Source organism: Rattus rattus, chromosome 4 (genome assembly GCF_011064425.1).
Source record: "Rattus rattus isolate New Zealand chromosome 4, Rrattus_CSIRO_v1, whole genome shotgun sequence".
Classification (NCBI taxonomy): Eukaryota; Metazoa; Chordata; class Mammalia; order Rodentia; family Muridae; genus Rattus; species Rattus rattus.
Genome location: NC_046157.1, coordinates 177,346,278 through 177,360,752, shown reverse-complemented (window position 1 = coordinate 177,360,752; position 14,475 = coordinate 177,346,278). Strand labels below are relative to the sequence as shown.

The 14,475-nt window shown below is 48.2% G+C and overlaps 1 protein-coding gene across 1 annotated transcript in view; it reads right to left on the bottom strand.

Moving 5' to 3' along the window:
* Lama1 (laminin subunit alpha 1) overlaps nt 1-5,551 on the bottom strand; it is a 124,939-nt gene extending 119,388 nt beyond the window's left edge. Inside the window, exons 1-2 of the mRNA XM_032899788.1 lie at nt 5,325-5,551; nt 1,387-1,474 (exon numbers count right to left, since the gene is read on the bottom strand). Of these exons, the coding sequence (XP_032755679.1) occupies nt 1,387-1,474; nt 5,325-5,551 (315 nt within the window). The remainder of the gene's footprint in view (nt 1-1,386; nt 1,475-5,324) is intronic.
* Nucleotides 5,552-14,475: the final 8,924 nt, after the last annotated feature.

Below are 14,475 nucleotides of genomic sequence, written 5' to 3'. Positions count from 1 at the left end.
TATCAAGGGTCGAAGACATTTCCTTGTGCTCGTGACAGAACTATTCGACACGGGCAACGTGGGAATCAACTCCAATGTTTACAGATGGATAAACACACACACACACACACACACACACACACACACAACGTGTGCAGGTTTGTGAATGGATGCATGCATGATGCATGCTGTCCTAGCACATGTGCAGAGGTCAGAGGGCAACTTACTGGAATTGGTTCTCTCCTTCCACCATGTGAGTTCCAAGGATCAAACTCCGGTCATCAGGCAGGGCAGAGTGTACTTTATCCACTGAGAGACCTCTGTGGCCTGCAATGTCCTTTTTTTTTTTTCTTTTTAATTAAAACTGATCCATTCAATGTAAATGTCTCCTTTAAGATCTTTATTATTGCAGAGAATTTCCTAAGGAAATTATGGAACCACAGAAAAAAAAAAAAACTTCCGGAAATACCTTCAGGAATGAGAAAAGCCGGCCCTGTTCATAAACCCCTACTGATCTAAAGGCGATATTACCACCAGAGATTGAAGAGGTGCAAGAATTTACGGCTCGCTGACTCAGCAGATCAGCCTGCACAGATAACTTCTGGACGGGAGAGATTGAAACATCAAATGAATGACTTTTCTTTTAAGTGCACACAAACCGAAATCACGCTGCTGATAGCGTGGCGGCGGCACGCCTCTGCCACCGTTTCTGAGTTAACAACTCGGAGATGAATGCTTACCTAGACAAGAATGTTATCGTCCACCAAGCTCCACACTGCTCCCATTGTCTGTGCCCTCCCCCCACAGCAAGAGTGGGAACCAGTTAACCCAAGAAAGCGCTCCTGACCCGGCCTTGACAAACAAAGACCAAGTGGAAGGACTCTGTGCTATTTATTATTAAATGCTTACTGTGAGCACTGACTGTCACCCCTCCTATAAAGGGGGGACGGGGAAATTAACCCAGCTGTGCTTTATGCTGAAATAGCTACCTGACAGGCATGCTCCAACAGAACCAAAGTTCATGACCCTAACTAAACTACTTCTATGAAGAAGCTTTTTCCTGCTCATTAATTTCACAATGCATTGATTACTTGGTTGTCTGGGGATGTATCTTATTATATTGGAAAAGAAGCGAGTTGAAAAATCCCTTACAAGTGTGTAAATAAGCTTTGTTTATCTTCCTTGGGAGCCGGGAGTGCGCCTAGCTCATCCACACATTCCTGAAGAGTAGAGCTAACAAATGTTTCAACTCCTGCCTATGTTACAATTTTTGCTGTTTGCCTTCCATTATTTCTAGGGCTCCCAGTGAAGATGTAACTTTGTTCATTAACAATAACTTCTTAAAGAGTTAAGTTACTCTGTGTCTGCCATGGCATAGCAGTGACATCATAGTGTCTGAGAACTTACTAATACACTGCCCTTAATGTCAAACCGAATCATGCCAACACTTGGTTTCTCTGGGCCAGAAGTGTCCTCAGATATGTCAATCAATTCCCTATGGACAAAAGAAGAGGGGAAAAAGGAAGAGGGAAGAAACAGCTTTAGCACTACTGGGAACAGCACCGTGAGAAGTGGTATAAAGCAACACTCCAGCTCTCGAGTTTTTAAGATGTAGAAAGCAGGGCTCCGATAACACCCATCTGTCCAGGACCGGTCAAGATGAACGGAGGTCGCCAGTGTAAAAGAGCACACGTTAGTAAGCGGAATATTAAAAACTGCAGGAGATACATGGAGGTAGCTCGTGTTGGGAGGGCAGTGCGAGGGCATTGTTCACCTGTCTCCGTTATCTACACTTTAACTACAAACCATCATTACAGCTCTTAGAGAAGTAATTTTCACAAGCAACTTGTGCTCAAACATTCCAAGGAGAGAATCGGTGATGGAAGGACAGCCTTTTTCTATGTATCCTTTAGTACGTTTTGTAACTATGTATTCCTTAGTGCGATTCATAATGCTGGAGTTTGGGGTAGAGGGTATGGCAGGCTTCCAGGTCCCTAGAACCAAACAGCAGACTGATGGAGCGCTTGTCAGTCTGCCTGCATGGACACTAGTTAGCAATGAGTGGGTATAGGTTTGCCCAAGACCCTCAGCGGGACAGTAAGCCAGGGTACATTCCAGCTTCCCCAGTTTACCCCAGTGTAGTACAGCACCATGGTGGCATTTGTGGACAGAGTGAAAGTGAGAAATTGGGGGTATAATTTGAGTTGGTAAGGTGGTCCTAGAAAGGGAATAAGAGAGGCGGGGTCATAAGATAGAGGAAGGCTGCTTGCTTGTGTACACAGAAAGTCAACCCAGGGGAGCATCATACTACAGGGAAATGGGAGAAACCCAAGCAGGGAAGGCAACTGTTCTTAAGTTCATCTTTCCGCTGAGGATGACAGATTGGCCCCCACTAAGGTTAAGAAACAAGGTCAAGGTTAATCAAAGTAACGTATTTGAGCAGCTGAGTCCAGCGCCATTTAATTCCAAATGTAGACTTAGATGTTTTTAACAGCATAGAGACAGTATGGTTTGGAAAAGGGCCCTTCCCCCATAACTCTGTAAACCACCACCACCACCACCACCACCACCACCACCACCACCACCACCACCATCATCATCATCATATGGCACGAGTATTGTTTATCACAGCCTAGCTATGTTTAGTACACTTTGGACCCCTTTCTCTGCATCACCTCACCTAACCATGAACATTCCTTCCAGGAAGACATGATTACTACTCTTATTTTGCTGTAGGGAAACTCGGCCACAGAGAACTTAATTTACTACGGACCGTGGCCGGTGACGCTACAGAACTAGGTGGCTGGAAGTAGAAGTTGCTGCTCACATTACTTCTTCCCCACACGTTTGCGGTAAGTGATAAAGAGTGGTCATGGGGCCTCATGAACAAACTGGAGCTTCAAGCATTGTAACAGCGAAGTAAGTAGTCACGTACACTTGATCATGTGCGCTTGTGAAATAGCGCGGTTCTAAGAGCTACGCAGGACAGTCTGTCCATTTCACACCTTTCTGGCATCATTGTGCTCACTTTGCAGAGTGACTACAAACTCAGGCCTCAGACAGAACGTCTGGGAAACGGGAGAAAGCAAGGTGGGAGCAGGACTTTGTAGGGAGGGGGAGGGGTGTCTTATTATGGACACCCTACTTTCCAATGGTTACAGTAACACCTATTGCCCTGCACTTAGAAAACAGGGCTACAGAACTCTGAGACCACAGGACTAAGTAGTTACCCGCTAAAACCTAACACACCACTCACCAATCTGAGCATTCTGCTCATAGGTGTTTTCCTGCAATTGAAGTAACCAATTGTGAACCCAGCATACCATTTTAGGAAACACGGCAGCTTGGATTTCCCTTTGGGCTGTGCTAGGTAGAGTCTGAGCCTAAGGCCTTGTGCATGCTAGACAAGTGCTCTACCACTAAGCACTAAATCCACAGTCCGGGAAACACAACACTTATGATCCTAATACTTAAAGGACAACTCACTTTAAAGGTTACATTTCAGCCCGAGTCAGACATTGTTAGTTGTAAAATAGCCCCTGTGGAATAATAGGAACACCCAAGGATCTGATGCTTTTAGAATGGCGATCAGTTTCAAAACTATAAGCACCCCACTAGGTGTGGGTCTGGTGCTTGTGGTCTAAGCTGCTCTGAAGGCTGAGGCAGGAGAATGACCTGAACCCATAAATTCAAGACCAACCAGGGCAACATCATAAGATCTGGGTTAGCTGTAGTACACACACAGACACAGACACAGACACAGACACAGACATAGACACACACACACACACACACGTGCACACGCACACACAGGGGTGATAGGGGAGAGACAGACAGACAGGCAGAAAGTGTGTGTTAATTAGGTGGATGATTTACAGATCAGGATTATTTTATTACTCTTAAGTCATGCCACTTCACCAGCCATCCAAGTTTTGTTCACAGAGAACAAAACTTCCAAGGACGCTCGTTAGGAAAGCTGTGGATATAGACCAGATAGGGGAGATTCAAAGGCCCCTGCCTGACGTGGCTTTTCAGCAGTGTCTCAAAGCAGGAAAGCCCCACGCCGTCCACTTTCTTCAAACACCATTCATTACCACCCAGGCCAAGAGCCCAGCCCTCGGGGAACGGAAAGCATTCAGAGCATCTCCTCAGTCTAAGACTTTCAATGTCTTGAAACAATAAACTGAGGCAAGCCGCTTCCTCCACCCTAAGAGAACCACGATGTGGTCACTTTCAACAACCTCACCGGCAGGAGTTGGGCTCTCTGCGGCGTCAAAGGCTTCCCTCCCAAAGGCTGGCTCTTTTCTTTCCCTGATAACTATGTAAATTCCCCCTCTCCCAGCCCCCGCTCGGGAGCTGAGCAGCCGAGCAGCCGCCGGGCTATTCAAAGCCGCGTTTCCAGCTCGGTCCAGCGCTTTCATCATGAATGCATGAATGAATGGGATGCTCATAGCCTGCACAGCTCGCGGCTCTGCACAATGCCCAAACACACATTTTTCCCACGAAGGCTTTTCGAGTTCGGCCTCCTACTTCTAACCTGTGCTCTTAGCGGGCAATCTGTGTGGGAACGCACTCAATGTCACTTGTTGCATACATTGAGATGTTTTCGACAAGCATTTGTGACCACCTTAGCTAAGCAGAGGTTTGCAGACAACTCTGGGTGACAGGGCACATTCTCTGTCCCTCCATCTCCCATCCCCAGAGAACACTGAAAATTCACTTTGGGTTGGTTTCTGTTCTCAAACCTTGTAAAGAAAGCTAGTGAGTCCCTGCAGAGAGGGCACACTGTCAGTCCTTTCTAGCCTCTTACGCCGCCCCTAGTGCACACGATTTAACACGCGTGGGGAGTCTGTTTGCTCACTTTACGGACTACACAAAGAGCACACTTTGGAGAACACATTTGTGCCCTGGGCGCCATATGCCGGCCCCAGTTGACCAAGACAGCTGACCTTGGGACCCCTTCTCCATCAGTCTTTCTCCGCTAGACCACCCCGGACGCTAGTGGCCCAGAGGAGACCGCCTTGCTCCTTCCACGGTCTCCCGTTGCAGCACAGGACAATGAGGCGAATGCGGGAGAACTCCGTTCCCATTCATTCCGGGAGCGGTGCACACGGTCAACCAAGCCGGCGGTCTCCGGCCAGTCGCAGCCACTCAGGTGTTGGGTAGGGAGTCTGTGTCCCTTCTCATGAGCCGGACGCTCCACTCTCGCCACTCACTGCACTCCTGGACCTCAAGGTCCCGCTAAGCTACAAAGCAGGTGACCCCTGGAGTCAGAGGAAACTGGAGCCTAGAGCTCCAGAGAGCAGTCAGCGTCCTCAGGGGGCGGCTTCCGCCCGCGTCCCTACAGCCCGGTGCGGCCCGCAGCAGGTCCGCGCTGCGCCAGGGTGCGTGCGCCCACCCACAGCCCCGAGCGCCGCGCTTTGTCCGCAGCACCCGCAAGCTCCCGCTCGCCAGCCGGCCGGTCACCCTTGTTCCCGCCGCAGGGCTCACCTCGCTGCTGGCTCCGCACAGTGACCCAGAGCACCGAGGCCAGGAGCACTAAGAGCGCGGCTCCCGTACCGCTGCCGCGCATGACGCCGTCGTCGCTCCCTGCGATCCAGGGGAAGGTCTCGACCACGCTCGTTCACAGGCACCGCGCAAGTGTGGTCCTCCCAGCCCGACCCTGGCCTGGTACGCAGGCCCTTCGGACACACCCCCGCCGGCCTGGCCGCGCCCCGCCCCTGTCCTACCCGAGACCTCCCCCAAGGGCGCCCCGCTGCGCCCAGGTCTGTCCTCCAGGGGGAGCCCCGCCCTGCCCGTGTTTTTCCTAGGGGTCCCTCCTCAAGGGGGCCTGTCCTGCCTGTGGTGGTGGGGTGCCTCTCCTAGGTGGTACTCTGACCCTCTACTCCAGTTGGGGTGAGCTGCTTCAGCATTAGGGGTTCAATGGAGAGGAAGGTGGAGAGACAGTGCCCAGGAAGAAGTGAGTTTCTGTTAAGTCTGACCCTGAGAGTGAATTCCAAGAAAGTATTTGCCCTGTTGACCCTTTTCTGCCTGTTGGGGCTGTGCGGTCTTAGCCAATCTGTCGCAGAAATATAGTCAGGACAGAGTCCGTTCTTACGGGACCCTATATGCTGTCTGTGCCTGCTCAGGATGCTCTTACGGTCTTCTGTTTGGGTTGTTATGTTTTAATTTCGTTTGTTTGTTTGCTACCCCCTCCCCCTTCAGAAAATGGGTAGCAACTCGTTTTCTAACTTGTTTGCCTAGGGAAAGCACAGATGGTTGCTGGGACCTTATCAGTAGGTATAAGTCTCCAAGTCTCAGTGCTGATTTTGGAAAAATTAGTTTTACGCCTAGGAAAGTTTTAGTTTAGTTTCCTCGCAAAAGTATTCATAATGCATCTGTACACTATACACATACACTATGATGTCTTTCACCATGCCCCGGGCAGTTTTCTCTTTCACAGAAGGAGGTACTTTTTAATCCAGTCCTCTAAATCAACTTGAAAACCCTACCGATTCCAGTTTCTCTGAGCAAAGGTCTTTAACCACGGAATGAGTAAATTTTAATGAGAATACTCGGTTATTACTTGCTGACAAGGAGTACAAAACATACCTGTAGCGTTTGGCCCTTTACAAAAGGTGCACTGGGGCCTAGAGCACTTGCTGCTCTTGCAGGGATCAGGGTTCAATTCAGGCTCTCAAGCTTCTGTAACTCCAGTTCCAGGGACATGATGCCCTCTCCTGACCGCTAAGCATGCATGTGGTGAGTAATTAGCACAGGCTAAACTATCATACATGGGGGTGGGGGGATGCACTGTAGCTCAGTGGTGCAGCAGTTACGGTCAAATCCGGAGTACTTGAATATTAAAACGAAGACCTAACTGGCAAGTAAGTTATGAGGTAAGATAAGCGTTTAAGAATAACAGCTCAATCATGAAACATTTAGAACATCACAACTGTTTCTGCGTTGAAATAACTGCCTGTACAGAAGCTTGTAAGTTAGATACATGCAGAGGGCATCCTAAAAAAATATTCACAGCAGTGACTTTCTCTAAGACGGGCAGTGAGATGCTCCTGTGAGAGTCCAGGAAGTGGGCTCAGGCAGGCCTGTCCTACCTGCTTGTGTTTGGTCTGGGGCTAGAGTTCAGATCTGATTTCTCGACCAGTTTCCTGTACCTCATCACACTACAGTGTAGGAGGGCCTGAGGCTCCAGAAAGCTCCCCAATGCGGCCTGCAGGTCAGTCACACCTGGTGCTGGAGCTCCAGGCAGGGACACAGGTTTGTGACATCAAGAAAAGAGCAGTCACCACCTCCAGGGAGTAGACGGAAGCATCAGGAGCCGTGGGTCATGATTTATCACAGCTCAGAATTAAGCAGGGGGAGTTTCAGCAAAAGAAAATTTCACAACAGCACAGGGATACAATGGAATGATCGAAATACCTTCATCCCAAATGTCTTATGAAAGTTCACAGTACAGACGTTTCCACTCCTCACTACCCTTGGAAAATACCTAAATTGCCTCCAGTCCTGTGTGGAGTGTGGAGACTTGCTCAGGGTGAATAAAATGAGTTATGAGGAAATGTCTGACTCTTTGGAGAGCCTATGAACTCCACCTGCTTGGGCCAGACACTAGCCCCCCCCCTCTTTTCTCTTTTTCCATCCTGCACAGTAACAGACCACTGCTGTAGGACAGAGACGTGAGAGGAGCCATCTTGCTGCCCGAACTATAAGGTAATAAAGCACTCACCGGCCAAGTGCGGGCTGCCACAGAGGCTTTTTACAAGACCTCTCCACTCCCTGCACTGTGTCACAATGAGAGCGGCCAGTCTCTCTCTGTGCAGTTAGCAAGAGTTTTATAGCAGACGATCCATCTTACAATTAAAAACACAGATGCATTCCAATTAATTAAATAATGAGGTAGCTATGATATGAGAATCATCTTCAAAATGGGGGGGGGCGGGGTGGACAAGCAGAGCGTACCCTAGGTTTCAGCCCTGACTTGGGCATGCTTCTTTCTGACTCGTTCAGAACTGCTTCATTTTAATTGTATTGGCATTTACAGATTTATCCCTCACTGGCATTTGTCTTAAAACAAGGTTTCTCTGTATCTAGATACTGAGATAAAATTCACAACTTTTCTGTGCCTCAGAGGTTGGAGTTTTGGGGGTTTATTTTGTTTGGTTTTTGTCTGGGGGGTTTGATTTGCTTTTCTTTGTTTTCTTACTTTCTCTTCTCCTTCCTTTCTCTTCCTTTTCTTCTCTCTCTCTCTCTCTCTCTCTCTCTCTCTCTCTCTTTCTCTCTCTCTCTCTCTCTCTCTTCCTGAGACTAGGGTTTTGCCAGGTAGTCCTGGCCAGCTTTGAACTCACGACATAGCCCAGGCTTGCCTCAAACTGCACCCACAGCATTCATCTTGTTTCAGCACCCCACATGCTGGGATTATGATGTCACAGCACCCCACAGGGTAGGGTTATGTCATTGTACCCCAGCTTTGCCCCATGAGTTCTTCTGTCTTAATTTTGCTTCACTCTCAGAACCATTTTACCCTTTAAAATTCCATTTATTTGTAAGAGAACAGATCGACGTAAGCACAAACGCGAGGTCAGAAGGCCGTCCTGCCCTGCCTCACCCAGGACTGCGTTATCTAAAGAAGATGTTTCCCCGAAACCCATTTAGACCTTGTCTTTGACAGTAACTCTTAAGAGAATGCTTTTCCAGACATATCAGAGCCTCTCCATTGTCCTGGACATCAGTGGGATGGTCTAACCACACACCCATATTCTCTATTGTCCCAGATTACTATGGGATGGTCTAACCACACCCACATACCCTTTGACAACCGTCTCTCCTTTCCTGGAGCTGAGGTTACCAGAAGAATACTTAGTTTGCACAACCTGACCCTACCCCTTCCTCCTCGACCCTGGCCACCCCCCTCCCAGCCCCTGTGGCTTGACTCAGGGATTACTGAGACTTTTCCTTTAAGGTGACTTCACTTAGGGTTGTCTTGGTCTCCTCTTCCCTCAGCTAGCTGCTTTTGTGTCACTCGAAACAGAGCCCTGACGCACTTTAGAAAACATTTATCTTTCTTCCACCTACCTCCATAGAGGATGCCACGGGCCATCTGCTTTCTTATGCTTTGTTATTTCTTAAGGGTTTAAAATATTTTATCTTATATATCTTAGTTCCCAGACAAAATATATTTAAGCAGAAATAAACATGAATTTTAAATGAGAAAAAGTATAATGGAAAGTCACACACACATACACACACACAATCACATGTGGCTTGTGGCTGGTGACAAGCAACAGCCTGACATCTCTGAAAAATTATGTAAGTTATGACCTTGCTTGTAACATGAGGATAAAAGTAAGATCAATGGAGAGAGGCAGAGAGGCTGAGAGACAGCGAGAGGGGAGGGAGGAGAGGGGAGCATACAGTATGTAAAATCTTAGACATCCAGCACGCCTTTCTAGTCCAACCTCAGGACCATGATCACTTGGATTAAGAAACAATGTGGGAGATGCAGGGGCAGGGAATACCAGCTGTAAAATAAGCGGGCAGGCTTGCAGCCTGTTACTCTTCAAGAAAGTTGGAGGCACGTAGAGACAAAGTACTATTGGTGTAGCCATGTGTGCCCCCAGAACTCAGGAGGCTGAAGCAGGGAAATCTCAAATTCAAGGCCAACTTCTACACAGCAAAGACCTTGTCTCAAGAAAACAAGACGGTCCCTTATCTTTTTCCTTATTTGTTTGAGCGAAGCCCTGAGATCGTAGAAGAGATGGGAGAAAGGAGGAAGATCCTCTCTCCTGAAGCTAAGTATGGAAGGAGGTTGCAACAAAGTAGCAAACAGCTGTATCGAAAAAGCAAAAACGTTACAAAAAAAAAATTGGCAGGGACTTGGTCATTAGGAAACTTGGTTTGTGTTTTTCTTTTATAGAGGAAAAGGAAGCCAAATTGATGGGGTTCAAGACAGCTGTTCATAGGGACGTGTAAACAGCATTTGTCCCCTGGACTCTGCAGGACATCTCTGCCTGCTGGGTGTCTGGAACAATAAAACCCTTCAACGGGGATATCAAAGCTTGCAATAGTAGCAGCCCACTAGAAATGTACGCCTGGGTACCAAGTGTCTGGAATGTCAAAATATTCACCTAGGAAAGGCTCATCCTGGCCTGTTGTGTCATTTTTGTTTGCTACTTTGTTGGAAGAGACACTTAGAAGGCATCAAGCTTCCTCCATTTATTCCTGGTAGAGATGAACATTCTAGAACTTCCAGTTCTCTGAGATCCTTTTATCCAGAAACCATCAAAAATTCAGTCAAGAGTCCAGGCAGGGCCTTATAACCCAGCGGTGGTCCAGTTTCACTCTGTAGACCAGGCTGACCTTGAACTCACAGAGATCCACCTGCCTCTACCTGTGGAGTACTAGGACTAAAGACATGTGTCATGGTGTTCACTTTTACGGTTATGAAATTCATCAGGGAACGGAACCTGCCATGAAGCCTGGAACCCTGAGTTCTATCCCTGAGTCCCACAGGGCAGGAGAGAACTCCTCAGGGCGGTACTCTGGCCTCTACATGAACACACGACATAAATAAAATGTTAAACTTAACTGTCATCTCTTCCCCAGAGCAACGTCTATGGCTGTTTCTAACCACAGGGAAAATAGCATGGCTACCAGACTGAATCATAAAACAATATTTTGCAATCTAGTCTTTTCTTGTTGTTGTTGTTGTTGCTGTAATTCACAGAAGTGAAGGATCTCTATAATAAAAACTTTAAGTCAAGGAAGTCAAGGAAGACACTAGAAAATGGAAAGACCTGCCATGTTCTGCTTAAACATCTGTCTAACCCCATCTGCATTGAGTGGCTGAATGTGGATGGAGAGCGATGCAGACTGCCTCCCCTCCAACCCAAGGTCTTGTCTGTGGCCCTTCAGACCCACCATGACACCACATTGCCTGCTCTAAACTGTACACACACACACACACACACACACACACACACACACACACACACACTATCCCAACCACGTCATCCTTTCTCAGCTCAACAGTACTTCATGTCTATGAGCTCTACTCTTCCTTTACCGCCTATAATTTCTACTCATCCTTGAAGCCCAAACCAAACATCTTCTCCTTTAGACACCTTTCTGATTCTTCTGGAATGCCAGCTACTTGCTCCTCTGGGGTCAGCAACACGCTTTGAAATATGAGCTCTGTTGCAAGTGTCCTGCTGCTTTTATTGGTGTAGTTGTCTTATTACCCAAGAAGCTCAGCTTCTTCTTATTTTATTGTCTTCATATCACCCACGGTGCCTGAAAGTTGTTATTTACTGAAATAAAAATAACATTCATCATTGTAGCTGTGTCTGTGCTGTCCTGGGCTATGCTAAACAAATTACATAAACTGTGTCCAAGTGCTATAAAAGCCCCCAAGATTAAGTCAGATGTAGGGCCCGGGCATGCCTAGAATTCCAGCCCTCCTGAGGTTGAGGAAAAGGAAATAAAAGTTTGAGGCCAGCCTAGGCTGTATAGTGAGTTCCAGGACAGCTTCAGCTACATATCAGGATCTTATCTATAAATAGGAGAGAGAGAGAGAGAGAGAGAGAGAGAGAGAGAGAGAGAGAGAGAGAGAGAGGGTTCGATTCATACATACATTCATACATACATACATACATACATACATACATACATACATACATACAAACAAATACTAATATATTCTTGAGGTGACAGACAGCAATGTAACCCGTGAAGTATAGTGTTCTAAGTTACAACTGGCTTTGACGTCATGAAACAGGCCAAGTCTTTCTGACAAACAGCAGCACAGCAGAGAGGAAGGGGCTCATCAAGCCCACAAGAACCTAAAGAAACTTAAGAAGAAAACTGGAACCAAAGCAGTTACAGGCATTTGGCTGAAGAATTCTCAGCCAAGGTCATCCACCAAAGCCAGATGGCTAAAGCAGACAGCCGCAGTGGGAGCTGTCTGCCCTTCTCGGATTTGTTGTGTCTTTGTTTCATTAGCTCAAGGTTCACCACCTGAAGAACCAGGCACAGGTTGGCGGACCTCACCCTCTGAGCCCAGGGCAGGGATAGGAAATACACCAACCCCCTTTGCCTTTCTAAGAGGAGCAAGAAGTGACAAAGTGAGAGCAGAGCCCTAAACTGCAGGACGAAATCCAAATTAACACCTGTCTATGCCTGTGTGTACAAGCGTGTGGACGTGTGTGTGTGCTGCTCATGGCTGTGTGCAGATGTGCTTGACCATGGGGGCACATCTGGAGGTCAGAGGTTGACATTGGGTATCTTCTATTTCTCTCCATGGAGTCCGTACCTCAGCATTCCAGCTACACGGCTCTCTGCTCTTTCACCCTCTTATGAAGGCTCAGAAAGCCTAATGGTTTCTGGGGGTGGGTGTACCCTCAGTCTTCTCTAGACACAGGTCTCAGAGAAGAAAATACAATGGATTGTTCCTGAGGTGCCGCCATGCACTTAAGCTGACTGTGCCGATGCCTGTTCTGGAGCTGTGAGATTTATTCTTCTTGACACGCTGTGAGTTCAGGACGGCAGCTGTGACACGTGTCCTTTACCGTGTTCGGTCTTGTCCATCACTTAGGAATGAAGCTCATGGGAAGACGTGTGTAACTCATATGTAAACACTGCAGCGTTTTACTGGAGTGATGTCAACAGTCCTGGCATCCACAGTGACCGGGAGAATCATGAAACCAACTCACCTGTGGATACTGAGGGAGGACTAGCGCTCAGAGCACAGTACCTGAGGTCGGGGAACAGCTCTAGGGAGGTCGAGATACCGATGTGCTTAGATTGTGTCAATCTATGGTCAAGACTGTCTGGGACACAGATCTGGTGGGACATCTCTAGGCTCAACCAGTCAGGTCTTCTGGCTACGTCTTCTGCTAGGCTGTCCCTGACAGCTGGGAATATTTTTCCCCACCTTACAGCCCTGGGCTTGGATGAGACACTACACATTCATGTTATGACATCAGACTTCTCCCTAACCCTGAATTAGCAATAGACTGGAGCTGGCGGGGCAGAGAGGAAGGGTGGAAGTGAAGCACAGTGCAGCCTGTTGTACAGGGGAGGAGACCGGGAGCCAGACTGACAGCAGCTCCGACCCTTCCCTACCATGCACTCCTGCAGGACCCACTTTGGAAAGGCCACCATGTCTGTTCTTCTTCATGATGGGGACCAGGGTATCAGCTCCTCCCGCCTTTCCTCCCTTTTATCTCCGTCTTCTTTTCGTTTCCAAGGATTTGCAATTTTCCAGTTAACCTCAGCATTTTCACCCCGGCTGTGGTTCTCCTCATGTTCATACCGGGCTGCGAGAAAACCCTCCTGAGTGGAGCAGAGAACAAGGCAGAAGTGGGTTGTACTGCAGCATTCCAACGAGCTTCTCCAGAAGAAGGCACTGGGTGTGTGTGTGTGTGTGTGTGATGGGACTTAGCTCTGGGTGTGTGTGTGTGTGTGTGTGATGGGGAGTTGCTGGTGGTGTGTGGTGGGGGTGGTGTGTGTGTGGTGTGGGTGGGGGGGGGTGGGGGGGTGTGTGTGTGTGTGTGTGGGTGGGGTGTGTGTGTGTGTGTGTGTGTGGTGTGGTGTGTGTGTGGGTGTGTGTGTGGTGTGTGTGTTTGTGTGTGCAGTGTGTTTTTGTTCCTGGGGGGGTCCGTGTGCTGTGTGTGTGTGTGTGGTGTGTGTGTGTGGTGTGTGTGTGTGTGTGTGTGTGTCTGTGTGTGTGTGTGTGGTGTGTGTGGTGTGTGTGTGTGTGTGTGTGGTGTGTGTGTGTGTGTGTGTGTGTGTGTGTGTGTGTGTGTGTGTGTGTGTGTGTGTGTGTGTGTGTGGTGTGTGTGTGTGTGTGTGTGTGTGTGTGTGTGTGTGTGTGTGTGTGTGTGTATGTGTGGTGTGTGTGTGGTGTGTGTGTGGTGTGTGTGTGGTTTGGTGTGTGTGTGTGTGTGTGGGGTGTGTGTGTGTGTGTTGTGTGTGTAGTGGGTGTTTGTGTGTGGGCTGTGTGTGTGGGGTTTGTGTGTATGTGTTTTGATGTGTGTGTGTGAGAGAGAGAGAGAGAGAGAGAGAGAGAGAGAGAGAGAGAGAGAGAGAGAGGGAGAGAGAGAGAGACAGAGACAGAGACTGGGAATCAAGGCACCGAGCAGAGGCAGTGGGAAATTCTTATTTTCTTTTAAGCATGGGATTGGAGGGTGTGCGTAGGAAAAGTTACCTGTCAATCCTAAACAGAAAGAGGAGAATTAATAGGAATCAAATGGGTGTTGTCGCTGTCATGATATTGGTGGCAGGAAGGAGGACTGGGGAGAAAGCAGTGTCTGTCGGTGGAACAGAGGGGAGAGAGCAGGGAGATTTCAGAAGGAAATCACACAGGGCACTCACTAATTGGACACAGATGACAAAGGAAACTGGGTGTTGAGTCCCTTTCTTCCCGAGACTGCAAACTATTAGGTAGGAAGGTGAGCCAACGGCACAGGAAGTACAGAGCACAGCTTGACTGTTGTGCTT